This window comes from Pituophis catenifer, unplaced genomic scaffold (assembly GCF_029215685.1).
Source record: "Pituophis catenifer annectens isolate HBS135680 unplaced genomic scaffold, rPitCat1.0.hap2 SCAF_1, whole genome shotgun sequence".
NCBI lineage: Eukaryota > Metazoa > Chordata > Lepidosauria > Squamata > Colubridae > Pituophis > Pituophis catenifer.
In genome coordinates, this window is record NW_027256881.1 from 276,382,360 (window position 1) to 276,406,896 (window position 24,537).

General features: G+C 36.7%; 1 protein-coding gene across 1 annotated transcript in view; it reads left to right on the forward strand.

Annotated features, from left to right (window-relative positions):
* CSTPP1 (centriolar satellite-associated tubulin polyglutamylase complex regulator 1) overlaps positions 1-24,537 on the forward strand; it is a 197,440-nt gene that overhangs the window by 58,951 nt on the left and 113,952 nt on the right. The window contains exon 2 of the mRNA XM_070935655.1: positions 6,619-6,721. Coding sequence (XP_070791756.1) covers positions 6,619-6,721 — 103 coding nt within the window. The remainder of the gene's footprint in view (positions 1-6,618; positions 6,722-24,537) is intronic.

The window sequence follows — 24,537 nt, forward strand, 5'->3', positions numbered from 1 at the left end:
GACTAGAAGAGGCCATATGGAGCGATCTCCTTCCCAAATTTCAATGAGCCTCATTCCTGCCAGCCATTAAGAAGGCACTTAAGCCCTAGTTCTCCCCAAAGGTGAATCAGGAAATCAGATGACCTTGCTTTAAAGCACAACTCATATATCTTGTCCTCATTGAAGAATATTTTACTGTATTGCATTTAATTATTTTACAATTTTCTATACTTTGATATTTTTAACCCTTCTTAACTTCCCAGAATTGCTTGGTGAATGAGCAGTATAACAATTAAATAAATAAAAAGGAAAGAATACAAATTAGGAGAAATAATTGTTTAAAATCTGTCCCTAAGCGATATCAAAGACTAATATACTTGTGTTTTCGTTAGTGAATGGACATTGCAATACTGTAACTCTCTTCATCTGTACTCTTTTCTCATTTGTTATGGTGCACTGTAGATACCTTTGGTTGGATATCTTTCAGAGGGAGGGTTATTTCAGTCTGTTGCAGTACTTTCATGACTGATATATACTAGAAACAGCTTTACATTAGAGTCATGTGACATAGTTCCAAAGTAAATTTTTATGTGTTACATACAGTACCATGGAAAAATATATAACCTGAAGATAACTGAGTGAGAGAGATTGAAGTCAAAGGAAAATTAAATGGACTTTGCTTCAGTTTTCCAATTCACCCTCGGTTTGAGAGTGCTTAGTTCTCCATCATCTTTGTTTCTTAAGAATAGGCCTAGAATACATTGATATGTGCAAAACTTGTATCTGTTTAAATTTAAAAAATAAAATATCTTTAACACAGTTCTCTCCATTTATTTGGTAACTTTAAAATGATAATTCTCATAATCTTAATGGAAATCCATTTAATTATATTACAAAACTACAATATAGAAAGAGAAAAACATAGAAAATTGATGGCAGAAAAAAGACCTGGTCCATTGAAGCTGCCCTTTGAGGATTTTTTGTTGTTTGCTTAGAGAGGGCTGTAAAGCACTGTGAAGTGGTATACGAGTCTAAATGCTATTGCTATTGCTATTCCACAAGCAGGAGCTCCCTTCAAAACACTGATTAGAACCTACCTGGAGGAAGAAAAACTAGCACAAAACTGAGTGCCATCTACCTAACCACTGAAGCCAGTCCAGAAGGATACTATTTTTTTTTTTAAATTTGATTTATATGCCGCCCTTTTCCGGAGACTCAGGGCGGCTTACAATGCGTTAAGCAATAGCCTTCATACTTTTGTATATTTATACAAAGTCAGCTTATTGCCCCCACAAACTGGGTCCTCATTTAACCTACCTTAGAAAGGATGGAAGGCTGAGTCAACCTTGAGCCTGGTAAGATTCGAACCTGCAGAAATTGCAGGCAGCTGTGTTAATACCACTATGATCTGTGGTATTGAAACCTGCTGAAAAGTCAAAAAGAGCAAGGACAGGTACACTACTTCTATTTTGCTCTTGCCAGAGGTCATCCACAAGTGGATGAGTGAAGGGTCCAGAGGTTCAGATAATCTGTTTCCTCCAAGATTTTATGTAGCAGAACTGTGACAACTTTCTCAATGATCTTCCCTAAAATAGGAAAGGTAGAGACAGGACAAAAATTGTCTAGGAAGTGGGGGTCTAGTGTTGGCTTTTTCTGGAGGGGTCAGACCACTACTTCTATAAATGTTGACAGGATCACCCCTTTCTCAAGGATATGTTTACCAGCACTTCCTTCCCTGTAAACTAAAGTCTCTGATTCTGTTAGTGCATCTCAAGTTAGCATTTATCTTTTCAGCAGCTGCTTCATGCTGCTGGATCATATTTAACTTGTGAAAAAAAGCTAGGTGTCCTTGTGAATTACAAGTATTTTTGCCAAGCCAAATCTCTTCCATCCTATACTTGTACCTTTTCCCCCAGCCAGATGCAATTTTTTACACTTGTCTCTACTAAATTCCATCCTATTCATATCAGCCCACCACTCAAACCTTAGATCTTTCTAAATTTTCTGTGTTTCATTTAAAGTATTAGCCACCCCTCCCAATTTTGTGTCATTTGCAAACCCAGTAAATATTCCCTCATCTTCCTCAGCCAAATACTTATTTAAAACATTGAAAAACATAGGGCCCAAGACAGAGCCCTATGACTGAAGTAGATGTTGTGGCCCCGCCCTCTGAGCCTGTCCCATCGGAGGAAGAAAGCTCCGAGCATGAGGAAGAGGAGTCAGCCAGGCCTCCCTCTCCAGGCCCCTCCCCTCTGGCATTATCTCAGGTGCCGGCCGAGGGAGAGGAGATCAGTAGGGAGACAGCTGGCTCGGATCAGAGTGACGAAGAAACATCATTCCTGGACGCACGCCTCCGAAGGCGTGATAAACGTTTGCAGCAGCTTAGGAGGCGTGCTAGGGATTAGAACTGAGTCACTGGACCACACCCCAGAGACTATATAATAGAGGGTAGTGGTCAGTGATCCTTGTGACAAACAAAAGTAAACCTTGGATAGTCACTAAAGCCTCGTCCGGAACTGCGGAGAGAAATATTATTTCTGCTTGGACTTTTTGCACGTTAAGTACCTTATCTTTCTGTTTGTGAAAATAAAGGCATTTGGCAGATGGTGTGTCTATCGCTGCCAAGTGGGAGATAAGACCTGGGTGCGTTCCAAAGTGTTTCCTTAACCCTCGGCTGGCTGTGTTTGTGTGTGTGTGGGTACGGGGACAGATCAGTAGAGCCATTAATGAGCACAATTTATGTGCCTTTGTTGAACTAACTGTGAGTGCATCCAATAGCATCTAGTTTATATTTTATTACTTATAAAAGAGGCTATCATGAGGCACTCTGGTTTTATTGCCTTTTTTCAAGAGTCTCTACTCGTCCAACCAGGTCGAGCAGAATGGGCATACTTGCAAATCCTGTCTGCCAAAGAATGTTGGTTGGTGGGGACCAGAAGACAAGCTTTTTTCAATAGTGGCCCCTGCTCTATGGAACATTTTCCCTTCGGAAGTCAGAATATCCCCAACCCTGCTGGCCTTTTGTAAGATCCTAAAAACATGGCTATGTTCCCCAGCCTGGGATGCTGAATGTGTCAAAGGTCCCATTTCCTGGCTATATTGCTAACTGGCCGAGGAGCTTGTTCTCCCAACTGTTCACTAATATTCAGAACTCAGAATTTAGGCAAAGAGCTAGGCCAAAACATTCCTCCCTCTCCCCCCCACCCCCCACCTAAAGTGTGTGTGTGTGTGTGTGTGTGTGTGTGTGTTTATCTTCCCATTGTGAGGAGAGAAAAAATCCTAATAGATGTCAGAAATGTGAACAATTATTGCCAGTTTGTTTTTTAATTTGGTAAACACTGTCTCTAGGTAGAATAATTTCTGGAATTACTGAGGATAGAATTTGGACATGAGGAGAAAAGGGTGGGAGGGGCAAGGCAAGGATGAAAATAACCTGGTTGCTGTTAACTTTGGAGTGTGACTGACTGAATTGCATTAGTCGTTCTTCCCTAAGGCGATACAGGTGCGCAGAGTTATTTTTCTTTAATCACTCACATAAATTAACATTTATTCTTTTGCATTAAAATAATTAAATAAAACTACACCCTATATCTTTTATTACCAGATAATATCTTTGAACCTCTGGCTGACAACCTTGCTGTTGGCCGCAAGGTATTTTCCAGGGTGTGTTTTACCCACTTTTGTATTAAATAATGTTCTAGGTTGAAAACAAACAAACAAAATAAAAACCTGATAGCAATCAGAATCTATGCAAAGTTTTAATAAAATAATGCCCAGTAGCAAGTCATGTTTTCTAGACACTTCTCCTGGATTTGTCCTCCCTTCCCATCTTATCACTTTCATCAGGATGAACAAAATAGGTACTGTATGTGGGTGAGTTGCTAGAGAGCCCGTTTGGTCTAGTAATTAAGGCATCAGGCCAGAAACCAGGAGACTGTGAGTTCAAGTCCTACCTTAGCTGACTGGGTGACTTTAGATCAGTCACTGACTTTTAGCTCATAACATCAGACTTGAGAGACAAGCCAATTGGTCAATTCCTGTTGCAATCACTGGATCAGCACTTGATTGATTTGATAAAGTGGACCGTGTACAAGTCAAGAAGACTGAAATAGAGAGATGGAGAGGCAGTTATTCATACTACAGAAAGGAAGAAATATAGTAGTATTTTCCTTGTGCTATTTTCTTTTGAAAGTTTATTCTCAATGGCACTCATTACATTTAAAGTAATGTAAAATGAAGAGATATTCCTTTGCTTCTGGAATGCATTTTCCAATAACTTGAAATAATAAGGCTGTTGCTTTTTCATGACACTGTTTATGGAGTATAGTCCTATATGTTGCTATTCTACTTCATTACAAGGAAACATCAGTGCAAATAGTATGTAGAATTTGGGTACTTTCTGATGAAGCTGTATTAATCTGTCTCTTTATAAAATTCTGGAGTGGTGTATCCAGATATTTCACAATTTCTCATTAGTAACCCAATTTTCTTTTATTTCATCTATCCAAAGAAACAAAACAACAAAAAAGAAATTCACCAAGAAAATAAAAGCAGCTGCATAGTGTTTTTTTGATGAATAAGCCTAGTAACTGTCATGCTTCTGACTTTTCTGGGGTGACTGAACCAGCTACATTATGTTGCGATTAAATAGAATTACTTGTAAATTTTGAATGTCATTCCACAAAGATATGACATTTCCAAATGTGGAAAGTGAAATTCTGTGTGACACGGTACAATTCAGTATCCAATGTAAATCTAGGTAGCTTACCTATATATATATATATACTGACAACCAAGATAAAAAAATCTACTGAAAATCAATCAATCACTTTATCAGATCTTGAACTATCTGACTGCATACCTATTGTTTGACCATGTCTTGATACTATTCAAAATATGCAAACTTATGCAAACTTACCTCCCTAGAGCCCTAGAGCACGGCTGTCAAACTCCCGGCCTGTGGGCCGGGTGCATCAGCTCTAGCCACACCCACACCCAGTTTACCAAAGGGGGAAAAAGTCCCGATACATCATGTGATGCTGCCGTGACAATATGAGTTTGACACCCCTGCTGTAGAGTATTTTGGAGGGGAATTTTACTGTGTGTGGCTAATGTAATGTTAGTAGAAAGCTGTGTAGGAAAAGTTTTCAATCAGCAATTGGCATCAAAGTGGCCAAATGGCAGTTTTTTTTCCTGTGAATATTACTCTGTTTATGTGGTCATTTATTTTTGTTAAAGCAGCAAGATTGTTAAAGCATTTCATCAACTTATGAAACTTATAAATGAACTGTGTCCTTTGTCCAGTTGCAATGACTCTTATCCCAGCACACTTGAAAATGTACAGCTTTGTTTATGAACTATTTGATTCTAATGTCTCAACTTCTTTGCTTGTCATTTTGATGTATGTTGGAGACCATGAGAAAAAACATGTTTTGGAGGTATTTTAGGAGGATATATCTGCTATCCTAAAATATTTGTACTAAAACTCTGTGTCTAATTCTTTCAAAACAGCTGGTGAAGCTTAACAAAAAGAGATCCAAGCTAGAATTAAGGAGAAATGTCCTGTCAGTGAGAATGATTAACCAGTGAAATGGCTTGCCTCAAGAAGTTGTGGGTGTTCCATCCATCACTGGAAGTTTTTAAGAAGAAATTGGACAGTCATTTGCCCAGAATTGTATTGGGTCTCCTACTTGAGCAAGGGGTTGGGCTAGGTCCCTTCCAAGGTCCCTTCCAGCTCTGTTATTCTGTTAATCTTAATAAAGGACTTCATTCAGTCTATTTAAAATGGATGCCCAACTTAAATTGGCTCAAGAATTGCAATAGGTTTTGTGTGACTTATTGAGGGTCACACTTCTAAAATGGCAGGTTCAGAATGTAAGCGGGTCCAATTTTGATTGTGAAATAATAAGTTTGAAGTTCTGTAAGAAGTGACCTCACTCTCTGGAAGGTTGTAGTAGGATATTTTGTTGCATAACTGAACATTAATATATTAAGAGTCTGCTTAGCCCAATACATAATTGTATCTAAAATTTTATTTTTATTTCATTTGTTTTTCCCGTAGTAGCTGACAGATACAAAATATAATAAATTCTTCACTTATGATATAATTTTTGCTACCATTATATAACACACAAACATGTATCCCTGACCTTAGAATTGTTTTAATGATGTGAAGGAAATGTGATCAAATTTCAGGATTTCAGATATAGTACACTTTTCAGGGAAACATTTCATTAAGATGATAGCATAAGATTGTACACCTGTGGTTGTGTACACACAGAGTTTGCCTTTTTGTTTATTTATTCGACTTATGCTGTCCAACTTGTCTGGAGACAACTTTAGGGGGCTTATATGGTTTCTTTAATAATTCACAGTCAAATAATTTGTTATAACATCAGTCATGGGTTATAATATTCAGTGCCTGAATTAATATGATATGTTAAACCCAAACCCAAAAAACTAACTTAAGGAATACTAAAATGTGTGAACAAAGTCAGTGTATATGCTTTTCAGTTCCAGGATGTAAGAAGCATAACAAAAGGTTTAAATCTTTAAATTTTTAATTGTTCTAATTGGATTAACAGAAAGACACAAGTGATAAGACATTTACAGGATAACAAATTCTACTCTTAATTTCAGCCCAAAGACACGTCATTACTTATATGGAAGATGCAGTGAGTCAGCTACTAGAAAGCAAGGAAGATATTGGTCAATATGGCATTGCCAGATTCTTCACTGAATAGTAAGTATATTGCAATCTACTAGTTTCCTTGTTTATGGAAAGAAGGGAGATCAATCTGATTTTCCCTCTGATTTTATACTAATGCAGTCATATAATATGTATCAGCCCTGGAGGCCATTTTTTTCTTTGGATCTTTAAGCTGCCACACTTAACGAATGGGCATATTGTGGGAACTGGGAGAGGGGTTGGATGGCGACAGGGTGAGATGTATAGCCATAACAACAGCAACATTCTTTTACTGAGAGTCAAAGACGTTCAACCTGCACCTGGAGAGGTGTGACTGGGAAGCTACTCCGGTTCGGATGGTGGCCTGATTGGACCATGTGTTGGACATGTGGGCGCAGGGGAAGGGACTTGGATTTCCTTCGGGGTGGGGAAAACCCGGGAAACTTCAGATTCGGGTTTTCCCAGATGTGCCAATATGACATATCTAATAAAATGGAACTTTGAGAAAATGCCTGCCTCAGAGTCTTACTTAGTTGGCGGTGTTACTTGAAACCCTGACAATATGTGCTACAACATAACATTTCCATGGTAAAATACATAGAATAGAATAATTCAAAGATGAAAAAAATTCAACCAACCTAAGCTAAAGTGGAGCAATGTATGTATTAATATACAGTATGCAAAATTCCAGTGTTGTTATCCAACCAATTAAAAAAAGTTGTTCAGAATGTTTTTTTCTGATTAGACAATGCTTACAAAGTTGAGGTAAATCTAATTTTAGGGAAGCTTTTCCGTGATAAGGAAATGTCTTGGGGGATTACAAGCAATTTATCCCAAGATTTTTGTATTGGACAGCTTTATTCTATCTTAAGAAGATGGTTTTTAATGAACCCTGATTTCATTTAGTAGTATATTCAATTTAAGAAAAGCTTAGCCTAAAGAAATGATTCAACCGATTTTTAATTCACTAGTTTGAGTCTTCGCCAGTCATGTCACTTGTTAATATCTACTAGAACTGGATATAGATTTCAGAGAAACTAAGCACAAAACAGCTAGTTGGTGTAACCAGACATTAACAAGATTCAATTCAGAAGAAGATATATCGAACATTATTTTATAATAACACATTAGCCAGTCCAAAGTTCTGGATGGGGAAAGACATTATATTAATGAATTTTATGACTGATCTCATTTTACTGATATTTCTCTGATCTTCACCAATTTGCCATGTGATAGACTTGACTGTTATTTTTCCTGTTTTTGAGAACTTCTATATGTATAGAATATTGATCTTTAAAACATCTCCTCCTCCTCCTTTTTCTAAAATAGCAGATTATATGCCATTAAATTGGTGTCCACTCTTAGCAAATTTGGATTTTCTCCATGAAGAATAGCTCATAGAAATATAAAATCTATTTTAATATAGGTAATATGCTGTCAGCTCTACAAGGTAGACCAATCAAGAGGCAGATGGTGAGTAAGCCTAAAAGTAGTTTTAGTGGGCTAGCAAAGGAACAAAAACTTGCAAGTCTGAATGTGCTTCCCCTCATCCCTCTTCATGTGAATTGGGGGGGGGGGGGGCGCACCTGTCTTCCTGAATCCCTATCTTCATATGACTTAAGCCATGTTTACCTGTTTGATGGGTTGGTAATGGGTCTTCCCTCTTTCTCTTGTTTTATTTTTATTGAAAAAATTTTTACAGAATAAAAATATAAAAAAGAAAATAAAGGAAAGTAAAAGAAAAGTGGTGAGAAAAGAATAAAGAAATGAAAGAAAAAGAGAGAGAAATACAAAAACTAAATGTCTTCCAATCTTTTTTACGGCAGTCACAATGCATTTAAATTTTATCATCCCTCCCTCCCTCTCTCTCTCTCCTTTTCTCTCTCTCGTTACCTCTTAACTTCTTTTTTCCATAAGCTACATTTTCTACTCATCCAATTCATTAATCACAAGTACAATTTTTTTCTATTTTCAGCAAAAAATCCATAAAGGGTTTCCAGTCATTGACAAACATACTTATTTTCTTTTCTTTTCTTTTCTTTTAATTAAATAGGTCAATTTTGCCCTGTTTGTAAATTGGCTTTTTCACCTATCATTCTTCCATTTTAGGTATTTCAGACTCTTTCCATCTTTATGTCGTTACTCTGTAACAAAAATAATTGTTCATAAGTCTTTTCTACAGTAGTCGTTTGTCCATTAGATCCAGCAAGAAAAACAGATCTTCCCTCTCTGTATCAAGACCATCATTTATACCAGGCCTGCACAACACATGGTACGTGGGTTTCATACAGCATACCAAGCAGTCTTATGTGGCTCGCCAATGTTTTTTAAAAAGTAAACCGCTGCTGCCACTGTGCCAGAAGTTATGCTGCCAAGTACCTCCAAGCCTCACTGCCATCCACCAGCTCCAGCTAGTTGTGGAACAGCTGAATGGCACTTCAGGTATTTCTTTGCAGCCCATAAGTATTTTTAATGTGTCACTGGGGCATTTTCAAATTGTGCAAATCCAATCTATATTCTACATATATTTGACATACGTACAGTCACTTTCTGAGGATATTCTGCTTTAATTTTGAAAAAAAAAAGTAGTCCTGATGAAATAATTAATAACAAGAAGCCTGTTATTCAAAAAGGCTAGGATGTTTGTCTTCATGAAGAAAAGATACAATGAAAAACATGGTGAATACAAATAAGAAGATGTAAACCAGGCCAATTTCATCTTAGAAGTGGAATAATGGGGAATTGAGGGCGTAAGGTATTTCTCTTTTAAGTCAGGTGGTATGGGAGAGAGATCACAGTTTCTGAGAAGGACAAAGTGGGAAATGCCATGCTGTGTGTGTGGCACAGGTTCTTGTTCTATAATGAACATTTCTGGAATTCCTAACATTCCTTGTGGTTCCCAGCAAAATATTCTGCCTAGGCAAAGACAAGAAGTAGTGTGATTTCTAAAAGATTTTTGTAAAAGTCAAATCAAACTATACATTATGAAGAATTATGTGATATTTTCTTCTCCATTTTTAAAAAAGAGTTAACTAGCTGAAGGCAGGTTACAGCTGAAGACTGACTAACTAGCAATATTCTTTATTTGTTTTCCATCTCAGAATTGTTATCTGCAAGCTATGTGTTTTATAGCTTTAAAAAGAAACAGAAGCCTACACAATTCCTGTATCTTGATCTATATAGATTAGAATGCAATTTGGATAAAGTGATCTTAAACTGGAAAAGGTTAAGCAGCTTCTTTCCTTCCATTTTTCTTCTTTTCCAACTGTAGTCTGCCTAGGTTACTTTGCATAAACAAAGAAAGAAAAGCCAAGGAACCAGAGAAGTATGTGCAGTTGGAGCCAGAATGCTTCTGTCATTTATTTATTTACTGTATTTGTATATCTCCCATTCCCAGAGGCTTTGATGGCTAACATCAATATTGATGACAAAACAACAACAACACCCCATAACTAATGCACAATATGAATAAAAACAACATCAAAATAATAAACATGAAAAATACAAAATAATGTACCTACCAGACTTCATTTACAACAAGCACTTCTCCTGTGCTGGATGGAACAACCAGGTCTTAAGTACTGTCCTGAAATCCAAAAGGAAATAAGTATACCAGATCTCTGAGAGGAGGGAATTTGTTATTCTGTAATTCTGTTACATGTATGGATGTAGTGATAAAAATGTCCAGAACTTCATTCAGAGTCAAAAATGACATTTCTTTAGAATGGTTAGGTTCAGAAACCCAAAACTACTCTGCCCTGCAGGAATTTAGTTAGTCTATCCCTCCCTCCATCCTACCCCCCCCCCCCATGTTCAGATACATCTGTGATCAATCACAGATCACTTTCAAAAGTAAAGCCCCAGTCGTCTTCATTAACACTGTCCAGCTAGAATCCAACTCTGTTTGAATCTAACTGATTTTATTTGCCAAATGCTGTGAAATTTCTTTACAGTGATCCTTCAGATGTTCTTGAATATTGTCTTTCTCTAAAAGGGAAATGACTTTATTTTTATTTTATTATTTTTAAAATGACAGGGAAACAAATGAAGAGGGAAAATGAATGACTTTGGAGTTATAGGAGACTTTTGAGAATTTCGTGGTTCCATGAAATTCCATGGAATCATGACATGAAAAAAAAAAAAACCAAATGGATCATAGGACTAATTAATCTGTTCTTACTTGAGGCACAACTTACTGTGCTCAAATTATTGTACTTTGTCACTTCTCTTTTGCGAAATTTACAATTCTGGGAAAAGTGGAAAAAAGAGGATGTCCAGCAGCAAGGTGAATATAATGGTAATAAGAACATCACTGAAGGATCAAGCTGAGGACAGATCTTCATAAAAAAATATTATCTATGTGGTTGCTAATCAGCTTGATGCCACCTAATCATCAAAAGGGAACAAGTCATCTTTCAAAAAGCCCCTGAGCAGCATTCAGAAGACACAATAAAATGAGAAAATACCTTTTTGCCCCTTGAATCCCCACTATGAATCACCAACACACTAAGATTTGAACACTAATCTGACAGGTAAGATATGAGGTGGGACTTTCTCTAGCGATGCCCTAAGCTGTTCCCCTTTCTTCATTTCCCTAAATTCTTCAGGAAACTGAGCAGCTGTAGTGGATCTGTGAGTGGGGAGAGGCTACTCTGATGTAATTGGTTTAATCTCTTAGCTGCCTCCTTATTGCTGTGGCCAATCACGATTTTGACCAAACTGCCCACAGATCTTCAGGAAACTCCCCAAGTACCTTCTGAAAACCACTGGATTCAATAGGTATATGAGGAACACTAATCTAAAAGGTTCTTTTCCATTGTAGAACTAACAGAGATAATGGTTTGTTCATGACAAGGGACTAAGCTCGGTTTCCCTCACCTTTCAGATCATTTTGCAAAAACAGTTAATGTGTAACTCTGATCTCCGTTTGGCTCTATACTGTAAATGGGGGCAGGTCAATGACTATCATGGCAGCCATGTATTCCTATGCTGCTCCAGACCCTTCACCCTGGGAAGGCACATTGAAGTCTCCCAACCACACTAGTTCTGGGAGAACACTTCCATGCTAGCAATTACATTGAATAGCCCTGGCTGAGCAACCGATAGAATTGTATATAATCATCCAGCCCAACTATCCTTTTTGCCCCAACTGCAGAAATAAGGCCTCACATCCAGTTATCTATAGAGTAATGCATCTTGATGCCAGTAGAGTGTCATAGATGACAATAATTATAACTTTCCATATATGCACTGGTACTGATAAAGCTCATATAGGCAGATCTTTGAGACATTAACTCCCTCTCCCCTACCCCCAGATTTTAGTATGAAAGCCAGGTCTCCCTTTAATCCATAATTAAATCATGGGTGGAGATATTTTCCCCCCCAGCAGACGCAGCATTCAATAACTTGAGCCAAACCTTTGGGGCTTCAAGGAATCTGATACCCTGGCTCTTGGAATGAGGAATAAAAGGATCAGTCAGAAATATCAATCCCCACTTCCCTGAGTGCAGCCCATTCACTGCCTTTCACAAGCCTCCTATTGCTATCACCATGATTCTGTTCTCCCCAGTTGTCCCACCACTATGACCAGAATAGTGGTATCTTGTGCCAAATCACAGTAAGCTCTGGTAACTTTTGAGCTTTTGAATCTCTCTGCCACTTACTTTACTTACTTAATCTTATTCTTACTAGAGATCGAATATTGTAAACAATATCAGGACCCTGGTGCCCAACTCTCTCACCCAAGATACTGTATGGTTCTTCAGGCCTCTAGCTAAACTTCATTCTTCTTAATGTTATAAAGTGACGAACAAATATAAGGAAGCTACACTGATGGAATCTTGTCATCCCAAATTGAACTGTCATCCATCCATCCATCCATCCTACTTTAAACAGTCCATGCAACAAGCTGTTCCCAAACAACTTCCAGAACAACTTTGATGACATAGAACCTAAAGCAAAGCCTAATTGGAGAATCAGTGTTCCAGGGTATGTCCTATGCTGGCAGTTTCAATCCAGACTTCTTACTATTAGCACAAACCTTCAGTAATCCTGCCTGCTTTCACTGCTGGCCAACTGTGATGAACACTAAATTAAAACATTAGAAAGACAAACAGTGAAGCAAGCAAAATCACTGTAGCAAAATTGAAGTTGTTTGGGCCTCCAATGCTGTCCTGCTCCCGCCTTTGCCCCTTAATTTATCATGGACACCATCTACTTAGGAAATGTCTTCTTTTTTTACTAAGATGCCTTAAACCTGTAAGAAAGAAGTGCTCCCAGGACCTTACATATTGGTCTCAGATTCCATTCAATTACAGGTATTATCTTTAGTAAATGGCTTCTTATCCTTTATCTTTTTTATTGTTGTTCCTTTTGCTTGTGTTCTGCACCTTGTGGTTAAGTGTAAAGGATAAAAACATCCTGAGAGGAATTAAGGCATAGTTTACTATGATGATAAATAAGTACATTGCTAGGTGTAAAAAGACTCTTGAACATCCAAATGAGACTATCAGTTAAAACTTCTTCAATACAAATACTAGAAAAAGTATTAGAAAAGATTAATATTTTTGAGAAAGTACTGATAAAAGCACCTTCTTTTATTGTGCTCTCTCTTCCCATTCCTAAATCTTTTGCAGATTTCTGTTCTTACTGAAGAATATATGAACACTCTCTCTCCAAACTCCTTCGCTATAATAGTTTGGTCAAACAAACCTGTGATTGTTCCTGTGACTGTGAGCCTGTCATAGAACATGAGCAAAAGATTGCCAATGTGCTCAGCTTTTATAGAAGATTTTGTGAAAAAGGGATCATATTACTGTAAAACTCATGATGAGAGAATATTAAATTACCAGCAAGGATGTTTTTTTTTTAGGCAAAATGCTCCCAAGAGCCTCTGAAAAGTTTGTGCCAGAGAGGAGACATGCTGAGGTGGTACTCTAATCATTTTTTCTTTTGGAAATTGTAGCAGAATACGTCATTATTTCAATAGGTTTTGGTGAAGAAGTTATAGACAAGACAAGGAGAAGAAAATATCTGAGGCATGATTTTTCTTTTAAAATGACCTTTTGTTCTTTCGAAAGTTTCTTTGCAAGGGGATCTTCCATTACATTAAAATTAAGGTTGTCAAGAATCCCTTTTCAAGGTAGTTTTCAATCTTCCAAGAAGAAAGACCAAGCTGGACAAAGTGGAATATGTTAACGTAAGATAGAGATTCTGGCACAGTAGTGGTTTTCACTTACCTTCACTACCGGTTTGGAATTGTGAGTGTGCGCATGTGCTCACTCACTTCGCTCGAGCACAGCACTTCTGTGCATGCGCAGAACCTTCTGCGCATGTGTAGAGCGTCCGTGATGATGTCTGGGCGGGTGGGTGGAGCCTCCCACTGCCGCCGCTACCGGTTCGCCCGAACCGAGGCGAACCGGTAGAAACCCACCACTGTTCTGGCATGCGTTCACACGTGTCCTATTTTCTGTAAGATTATGGCAACTTGGCAGAAGACTGGTCTTTTTGCTGGATTTGAGCATTTTTCTTTTGGATGGCTATACTGTTGGGTAGCAATTACTAGATGTGCCAATAGGCTTTTGCTACTTAATTGACAAAACCCAGTGCTAAATACTCTTTATTATTATTGCTATGAGGAATAGGTTCAAAAACTGAATATTAAAAGAATCTTGTTTCTGCGTCTTGTAAACAAAAATAGTTCTTAACACATCAACAATTCCTTAATAATTTCTATGTAATGTAACTTCCACAATGAGATTAGTAGAATAGATTTCTCAACCTAAGGCATTGCCTTCTTAAGAAGAAATGTTAATTTTTAGGCGCATTTATTTTGAGATTCTTTAATTTCCTATGCAGAAAGTTGACTTGAAATTTGGGGGTGGGGCTGAGGAGGAAGACTAAACAGTAATTGTGCCAGCAGCATTATCTTTTCATCTGTGAGTGAAAAAATAAGCCACTGGAGTTTGTTTTTTGTCATTATTAAATCCATTCAATAAGCTTTGGAAAATTTGGTTCAAATTTTCATGAGGCTAAATGACCTAGTGTATGGTTTCAACTTAATATTTGTGTTATGACTTCCACATTCAGGCCGTGTATTTCTAGCTCTTTCTTTTAATATCTTATATTTGAAGTTCATTTCTTACTTAGAATAAAGGAATTATAAGGTTAGAAGGAGCCTTGGAAATCTTTTAATCTCACACCCAAGGCAGAAGTCCTCATATCATCTTGGACAAATGGTTGTCCAATCTTTTCTTGAAAACCTCCAGTAATGGAGCACCCACAATTGTGGGAGGCTAGGTATTCCACTGCTTAATAGCTCTCACTGTCAGGAAATCTCTCCTTATTACTAGGTTAGATCTCTAATGAGCTTCCACTCATTACTTCTAATATACCACAGGTGCTATGGAGAATAAATCAATGCCTTTTTTGGTGGCAGCCCTTCAAGTACTGGAAAACTCTTATCAAGTCTCACCGCAGTCTTCTCTTTGTTAGGCTAAACATATCTAACTCCTTTAGTTTCATAGGATTTAGCCTCCAGACCCCTTTGTTGCTCTTCTCTGCACTCTTTCTAGGGCCTCAGCATATTTTTTGTATTGTGATGAACAAAATTGACTCATTATTCCAAATACAGCCTCACCAGTGCAATATAGAATGGTATTATCACTTCTCTTGATCTTGATGCCATCCCTCTGTTGATGCAGCCTAGGACCACATCACCTTTTTTGGCAGCTGCAGCACACTGCTGACTCATAGGTAAGCAGTAATCCACCAGGCCACTAGATCCCTTCATAGGCACTTCTTTTGAGCCAGATACCTACTTATCTGTCTTCTGAAGTGTTAGCAATCCCCTCCCAGTTTGTGTCATTCACAAATTTGATGACTGCCCCTTCAATCCTTTCAACTAGAACATTTATAGAGATGCTGAAGAGCATTTTGTCAAGACAGAACTTTGAGGAACTCCACTGCATACATCCCTTCACATAGATGTAGTTCCGTTAAGGACTACATTCTGTCCTTAATAGAATTACTACAATGATTTCAACATTGCTTTTACTGAAATTAAAGATGACAGCATTGACTTCAATACTAGCTGACTACAACAAACTTAGTGATAAATGCATGGCTGCTGCAATCCTCAACCTGGCTGTGAGGTGGTATTTTCAACTGGCAACTTCCCCTGGGATTGTTTGTGGCTGATTACTGACAAGTCTTCCATGTTACTAAAATTTCCTGCTCTTAGAAATACTGAAAAGGAGGAGACTCTGGCATATAGTTTTATCTCGGTGATCTAGAGAATGAAACAACATTCTGAGATTTATATTCAAGAAATTGTTATTGCATTGATCTAAGTTACAGAATGTAGAAGGTCTTTCAGTTTATTCAAAACTTGCACACTTGGAGCGGGGATTGAATTAGAGAAGCCAGAGGCAGACTGCTTGATCTGCCAATTGGTTAGCATTTTGTTTTGTTTTGTTTTTGAAATGTTTTATTTTTATTTTTTTGCTGAGCAATTTGAAATCCAGCTTCAGAAATATATTGGAATTAGCTTGGATATTACATCAAATGAGAATTAAAGCCACTGATTTCACAGTTTAAATATGTTATTCTGATAGAATATCAATGTCTTCAGCATCTGCAAGTCAATGCTTGCAAGTCAATGGTAAAAAATATCCACTGAATGTTTAGTTGCTTTCTTAGTAATTGGTAGCCAGTAACAAGTGAACTGTAATTATATTCTATCCCTTTCACCACTTGGGCTTTCCTTTCTGCTGATGAAGTGTGACAAAGATTCCACTTCAGTATAGAATAAAGGTCTGCATGTTGACATTTTCTCAACAGCATGCTCTCTGGAGCCACTTATTTTTGCTCAGTGAGCCAAAGCTGGTTTTCTATGCCCTGAGAATGAATAGGAAAAAAAGGCATATAAGGAAGAATAATGAAATATTCAGTAAAATGTATTGCTTGAACATTTAATCTGTTTATAATTTTCTTTCCTCAATACATGTACTTACTCAATTTTCCTTACAATTTACAAAGTAAATGAGATTTATTGACCTAAAACTTTAATTTTCTTATAAGGAATTAACTTGCTGCTTCCCCAGATTTTTCTAAGGAAGATTCCATCAGGCTGCAGCAAAGGACTGAAAACCGGCAGACTCAGCTGTTACTCACCTTGAACTGTTTTCATTTTAGCTATTTATTCTTTCCAACTACAAATTGGTTTCTCAGTTTATTTTTTTCATCCTTCTCCAATTCAGGGTTTTTTTTTTTAGTTCTTTTATATCGTATGGCTAGGAGTGGAAACTGTTTTAGAATGTTAACTATTGAATTATGTAATCAGTTGTTGGAGACTTCTCAGCTGAAAAGCAGTATTAAATGCTTTAAATATGAGCTTCTGATAACTTTATGAAGATAAATTCAGATCAGCTCTTTTTGTTGGAAAAAATATGAAATACATTTTAGGCAATTTTGCATGACTTTTATTAGCAACTTGAGCGGAAGAAGTATAAAACTCTTTCTCAAAATGTAATTATTGCTAAGAGCTAGATAATAATTATTGATGAATGAAAAACAGTTATGATATTTACAATATCATTTCATCTGCACAAATTCTAGACTTGTGGGGAACCTGTTTGGATTTTTAGCAGCTTTTAGAAAATTGAAAATTTTGTTAGCTTTAATAGAGTTGTCTGTTTTTTAATATATTAACCCTGAGCAGTTCTTTTCAAAATAAGTGAGATAGATTCCTATGGAAAGAATTTAACATTTGATCTTGGTATCTCTGTGTCCAGAAATTACCCTAGTTGCATATGGTGTGGAATATTTTTAACTATGTAGGCAACTTGTATTTAACATGAATAAATGAATGGTTTTTTGTTCTTGCAGTATATTCCCCCCTCCCTACTATGATTCTATTTTTCTGAAACTGGCAAAATTCAAATCAATACTGTATTGTTTTTGGAACGTTCTATGATTTTACTGCATTGATGATCTAGTTGTACCTTGTTATAGTATCATATTTAGAATTTATTATATGTATATTTGCTGAATTTTAATTGTTGATTGTCATAACATAAAATTGTCACTAGTGAATTTATTGTTCTCACCAGAAACATTGGATTAATTTTTTTGGAAGGCAGATCTCCAAATGTCTTCTGATATCTTCTCTAACAAGGAATTCTCATGCGTAAGCATGTTGTAAAATAGGTCTTCTGAAAATTAAGTACGCACTTTACTGGGATTTTTCATAATTCATTACAATAAATGGGCATAGAAACTGAAAGTATTAGAAAAGACAACTCTTCTATGAAAAACTACAGGTTCTAAAGTGGTTTTAATTTTTTGCTTCTCTTTGTTTCTCTTTTTTAGAATAAAATAACATTTTAAAAAATGTGATTCAATGTTCCAAGCATTTAAATCAGATCTGATTTCAGAACAACAGCATCATAAACATGAACAGTTTTATTCCCACTTGCAGAGGAGTATGATGACATTGGAAACTGTGGTTATCCTCAAGCTTTTCAAAGTTTGCTAAGATTTGAAATGGGGACTTTCTAGTTCGCTGTTTTCAGCCATTAAGGCATAACATTATGGCAATACATTATAGCATAATATAATCCCTCTGGAGATTAGATTGGCCCCAATTCTGCTGTTTTTCATATAAAGCCTTAAAGAGATAATAGTTGTGTCACTGAGCTTTGGCATCTTGGATGTCTTGCCATAATTGATTATAGTTTTACTGATTTTTTGTTGTTTTATCTTGGCTCCTATGTATTTTTTTCTATTTCATGATAAAATTAACTGTTGTTAAGCAGCTAAGAGTCATCAATTTGAGATGAGAGGCTATATAAATTAAATTTAAATATAATATTCTTTATTTAAATATAAATTAAAATAAACAAATATTTTAAAAAATCCGTGAAAGGATTATTTCCCAATTTATTTCCAGACAAGAATAACACATAAAACAAATCTATAAATGTTCTAAAGAATTGAAAGGTTTCTGCTAGCCTGGCCATGATGAGCCAGAATTGAAACAAGGACAGATAAAAACAATTCCAAGATGAAAGAGACTAAATACAGTAATTTCAAACACTTATCAGAGCAAAGCCCTGACAGAACAAAAATTGACAGCTTCAAAGGTTGTAGACATACTTTCAACTGGAACAGTGCTCTGCAGCCTAGACCTTAGAGTAGAAATATCAGACACGTGGCCTGTGGATTGCATGCAGCCCACAATACTCCTGAGTGGAACTCTAACTTAGTTAAAATGCAATTGGGTAATATTTAAGAAAATAAGACAAAGGTGCCACAAAACATAGATCTTACTACATTTTAAAATTAATTAATTTGATGTTGCTGAGCAAGTGATTGCCATTGCTAGCCAATGTGGTCATGTGATATTCTGCTTTATGTCCACATTGCTTAGTGATGGAAATTCTAGTTCCGATTGCTATCATAACTCAAGGCCTATCTGGGTATATCTCTATATATAAATATTGAAAAGAAATAATCAGATTTGTAATGTTTCTTTTAATGCATTGCTTATATCCAGTTCATACATACATACACACATACATAATATGTGGTTTTCTAAGTAAGTGTGTGTGTATACTGTATATATGAAATAATCAGATTTGTAATGTTTCTTTTAATGCATTACTTATATCCAGTTCATATCATAAATAATATGTGGTTTTCTAAGTCAATATGTGGCCCATAGGGATCCCTAGTTATGGTTTGGTGGCTCCCCGATTCTATTTCAGTTTGATACCATTGCCCTAGAGTAGATCTGTTTATGCTTCCCAAATTAATAGAATATTTTAAAAGTGCATATATAATGTACACAATAGCTTTACAGTCCTAAGGTTTTTGAAGAATACACATAAACTTGTTAAGACATGCAAAAAACTTACAAGCTTTCCTTATGGTTGTCAAGAGTTATTGTGTACAAAGACTTTTTTGTTGCAGTACTGGTAGTCCTTGATTTACAACTGGCCGTTTGGTGTTCATTTGAAGTTCTGACAGCTTCCTCATGGTCATATGACTGCATTTTGGGCACTCGGCAACTGGCCTATTGTCTAGATGCTTAACAGTGTACATATATGCTGGATAAAATTTTAAGATATCTTCAGGGTTATGTTACTTTTCAGTTGTTTTTGGAAGGCTCTATTCTCTAATATTATCACAGAATTCATCAAATTATAGTGATTTTTTTTTAAAAAAAATCTGTTTAAGTTCTAAACATTTTCCGAAGTGTAGCAAATGCATGCCATGATAAATAAAGAAGAACATGAGATGAGAATGCAGTAGTGAGTGAAAATTTATAAATTTTGTTTTAAAAACAATTGCTTATTTTCTAATTCTGAACAATTTTCTTTGCAAAAGTAAGTGGTAGTATACTGAAAACTCATTACATCCTTATATTTTTCCTTGGGGAGAAATAAATAAATGTGATAACCGTCACAGTGGAATGCAGAATGCACATGGGCTTTGCCTAAAGAATTCATGATTACCAGTATTTCTATTTACTCTTCCATATACCTATTTTTCTCACAAGGATTTTGCATTGCAGCGTAACATAGTTATTGCGTCTTTCTCTGTAGAAGGAAAATGTTGTAGCAGAATCTACCCTTGGGGAAATCTATCCATTTGTATTGCATTACAACATAGTGGTAGTGGATCGTAACAGATTGCAGCTGATCGTATGGTTAATGTTTCACCTATAAAATGATACAATACTATATTTTTCTGTGGGTCACTTATTGGAAAGAAAACCAAGACATTTTACTATGTCCCTGTTGATAGCTTTTCCCCCCTAACCTTTGAGAGAAATTCAGATAAGGATTTGCTCTCACAATCCAAGTCTGTGAATTAATGCTATCTTCATTCTCTACTAGGGAGTGGGTGGGGGTAGAGGAAGAGAGGAAATTGAAGCATGAAGCTTCAGAGGCTCAGTTTACCTTTGGAGTGAATAATAGTGTGTGTGTGTTGGGGGGGGGTTCTCACTTAGTAGTCAGTGAAGCTTTGGCCACAGTGACATTAAAAAGCAAGTTGATACTCTTGGGAATGTAATGTAATGTAATTTGGGCTCTGATCATAAGATTATCTTCCACAGTTTTCCTACAGTGAAGTTTCAGTTGTGAGAGTAATGTGGAGGCTGGATGTCTATGTTAGTTATACAGTACTGCAGTGATAAGATATATATGGAACACCATGCAACACTCAAACGCTAATTCTTAACTTTGTTGTGAACTACTTTTTCCTTTCCTTGAGCTATCTCCAAGCATTTCTCCATGGCTACTTAGCCCTTTATGTGATAGGTCCGCAGTCTTCCAGCATACTGAATTTCCCAACTCATAACTCTAAAATGCTTTATTTCAGAGTAGAAAGAGTGCGCTATATGTGGCCTATTATATCCATATCAGTTTGCTTATCCTTTTCAAACAGCCATTGTTTTTTAATAGGGCTTTGCCTGGCAGGGGTAGTTCTTAAATCCTGCCATGTAAGAATGGCCAGCTTGAGTTACAGCTGGCTGTACTATGCTGTTCTGATCAAAGGATTCCTGCTTTTAAAAACTTTCTTTTCCCTTTGTTTCTTTCCTCCTTTGTTTTCATATATAGTGGTCCATAATTCAACACAGCAAAATTGTGCAACCTTTGATTTGAAAGATCAAGGTATTAAGTAACTGACCTAGTTTCCTGTTGTTTCTTTGACCTATTAGAAAGACGGTAAGAAAAAACTAAAAGAAGTTTTTGAGATATAGTCTACACCAGCCTCCTTCTGTCTAGTGCTTTCCAGATATTTTAAGATTAGAGCTCCCAAGATTTCTAGCTAACATAGTCAGTGTAAAAGATTATAATATTTTTGTTTGAATTTTGAAAAATGGCTAGTCATTGCTGAAACTTAAAATAGTGTTTATCAAACTAGAAGATATGAAAAACATCAGTAGTGAGGCCCATGTTGGTTACTGTTGGTAAACCCCATGTCTTCATCGTGACTCATTAGACTTAGAATAGGGAGACACAGCATGTGGTACTTCAGATGTTGCTGAATTATAATTCCCAGTGACCCTATGAAACATGGCCAGAGGTGAGGAATTGTGCAAAGCTACTTATCTATTCACAGTACTGTCAACTAAAAAGAGGAATGAGATCAAACATCCACTGAGGTCCACAAATGTGAATAGTGTCCACTTTGGTAAGCATGTCTTTTAACCTGTTGACTGCATCCAGTGTTATGTTGTACTTTAGAAGCAGTGGCACTTGTGTTTCCAAAGAAGTTTTTCCTCTTTTCTTAAGCTTCCCAAGACCGTTGAAGTTGCTGGAAGCTTAATAAAACACTGGGAATTAGATTCCATTTCGTTCCCAAAATGTGAGCAGGCAGACCTGGCAGCAACAATGGGTCCTAAAGCTACCAAATATGAGGGCATACCATCCTGACAACATAAGGCTGTGTTCCAGACTTGAACACTAAATAGTATAGGCATATTAGGAAGGTCTGAGATAAAACTGTACAAACTTGGCAGCGAGCCTAAGGGCTTCATGCTGTGTATATAAGTGAACAAAAAGAAGACCATATAGAAGAAGCAATTATTGTTTACACGAGAGTGGTTTTTTTAGGATACAGCAAATCTTTCAGTTAGAGTCAATAAGATAGGCGTGGACAGTTTGATGATTATAAATAGTGCATGGGCATATGGTATTGTGCTTGCTTATGTTTTGCTTTCTTCTCCTCCTCCAATGTTGAGTGGCATGAAACAGTCTTAGTAAGTAAGTAGTTGTATGTCTTTTTCCCAATATTTTCATTAAAGATGTTAGAACCATCCCAGGAAGATTCCTCCAAATTTATTGAAGAAAAAGAAGTGGGGAGAGGTATAGTAGAGTGATATTTGCAGGATTCTGTGGTGGAGAAAATAAGAGGAGGAAGGTTATATGGATATATTTGCTGCCTTGAGTTATTTGCAAAGATAATAAAGACATACATACATACATACATACATATTCTGTTATTATAGCCAGTCACAATGGTCTGGTATAACTGATATGCTGACACCAATGCTGCTTTCCTTGAACACAATATTAATTAGTATTAAGATCACTACAGATAGTTCTTGACTTAGAACTATTTATTTAGCGGCCGTTTGAAGTTATGACACTGATAAAAGTGACTAAAAACTAGTCCTTGCCCCTACAACCAACAATATCCTCACAGTTACATGATCAAAATTTGGGCACTTAGCAACCGGCAAGAATTTACAACGGTTGCAGTGTAAAAAAAAGATATATATTCCTGGTTATCCATGTCAGGAAATAAGTACTGTAATATGAAGGGACTTGTTTTATAAAGAAAAGCCATGCAAATCACACACCTGTAATCAGATGAAATATCCTGCAATGCCTTCCGCTGAGAGCCAGACATGGTACCTACTCACAGAATGAGTCTATTTGAAAGCATTTACTGCCCTTTCCTGAAACAGAAGTTTCCCTTATTTCAATAAAGGAGAATAATTGTAGGTCAGGGTTGAAATGAGGGATCTTTGGTGCTCTCTGAGCTTGCTTGTTTTCTTGTAGACGTTTCATTACCCAAACTAGGTTACCTTATTTGCACATATTTTTTCAATACCGGTATCTATTTTTCAGGAGGCATAGTTGATCCAATGTTGTGGTTGGTTTCTATTAAAAATTAGCATGACATCCTATGATTTTTTTCCCTGTGTTTGAAAAAGCCCAAAGATTTTCTAAGGGTTCTTAGAAAAGATTTTTGTATTTTTGGCACACTGCCTAAATATAATTATACTGGAGACAATGCTCAATTGAGTCTGTGCTCAGAGCAGTAGCACCTGAGTTCTAATAATCCCAGCACATCCCTGTTGGAAAAATTGGGCTTTATAATTGCTGAATCCTGCTCCATCTATTCTTTGTGTGTGTGTGTGCACATGCCTGTCTTGCTAACATAGAATGAGTATGCTGCAAGGCACGTCTTTCCCATTCCTGGCACACTAAGAAGATTCCTGTCTGGTTTGGCTTCTGTGGAGCATGTAAAGGCAAGGTTTCTAAGTACAAACATTTTTTTTGCTGATGCCCGCAGTCCTCTAAACCCCTTTTAAAATTTCTGAAGTTACCCTGGATTCGGTCTCCTATCCACATACACATACACACACACACACACACACACCTTAACAGAGCTTCCCACTTCTGTAATGTGAAAGGTGACTATTACTATTAAAGAGACCACCCATAATCCCAACAAAATCTCTGAGTGAAACACTAGTGCTTGAAGTATGTTAGGGTACTAATGAGGACTTTAGTTTTGTTAGTGCAAGTAGACAAGTCAGGAATTGTGTCCATGGTAACTCCAATTGATATGTTAATTTGCCCATCCCTCCTTAACGGTTTGAAGAGAGCCAGTCTTTAGCAATATTTGATGTAGTGGTTGTCATTCTTTATTTTTAAGGGGACATACCTGTAGGCAATTATGCTTAATACCCATTAAAAAAAATGGAAAGTAGCTAAATATGACACACTGAACCACACAGTAACAAATCTCATTTCTGCCTAGTATTGTGCAAATCTATTTCATGTGGTAAGTTTGTGATTCAGCATGTCATATAAAGACAGAACATTGCATTAATTGGACAAAGCATGGTTTGGTTCATGTTTTTATTTTAATATTTTTATTTGTTTATTTGTGTCCTGACTTTGTTATTTTTACAAATAACTCAAGGCAGAGAACATATACAACATATCTTCCTCCTCGTATTTTCCTCACAACAGCAACACTATGAGGTGGGTTGGGTTGAGAGGCTGACTAGCCCAAAGCTGGCTTTCATGGCTAGACATGACTTGAACTCACTTTCTAGCCTGGTG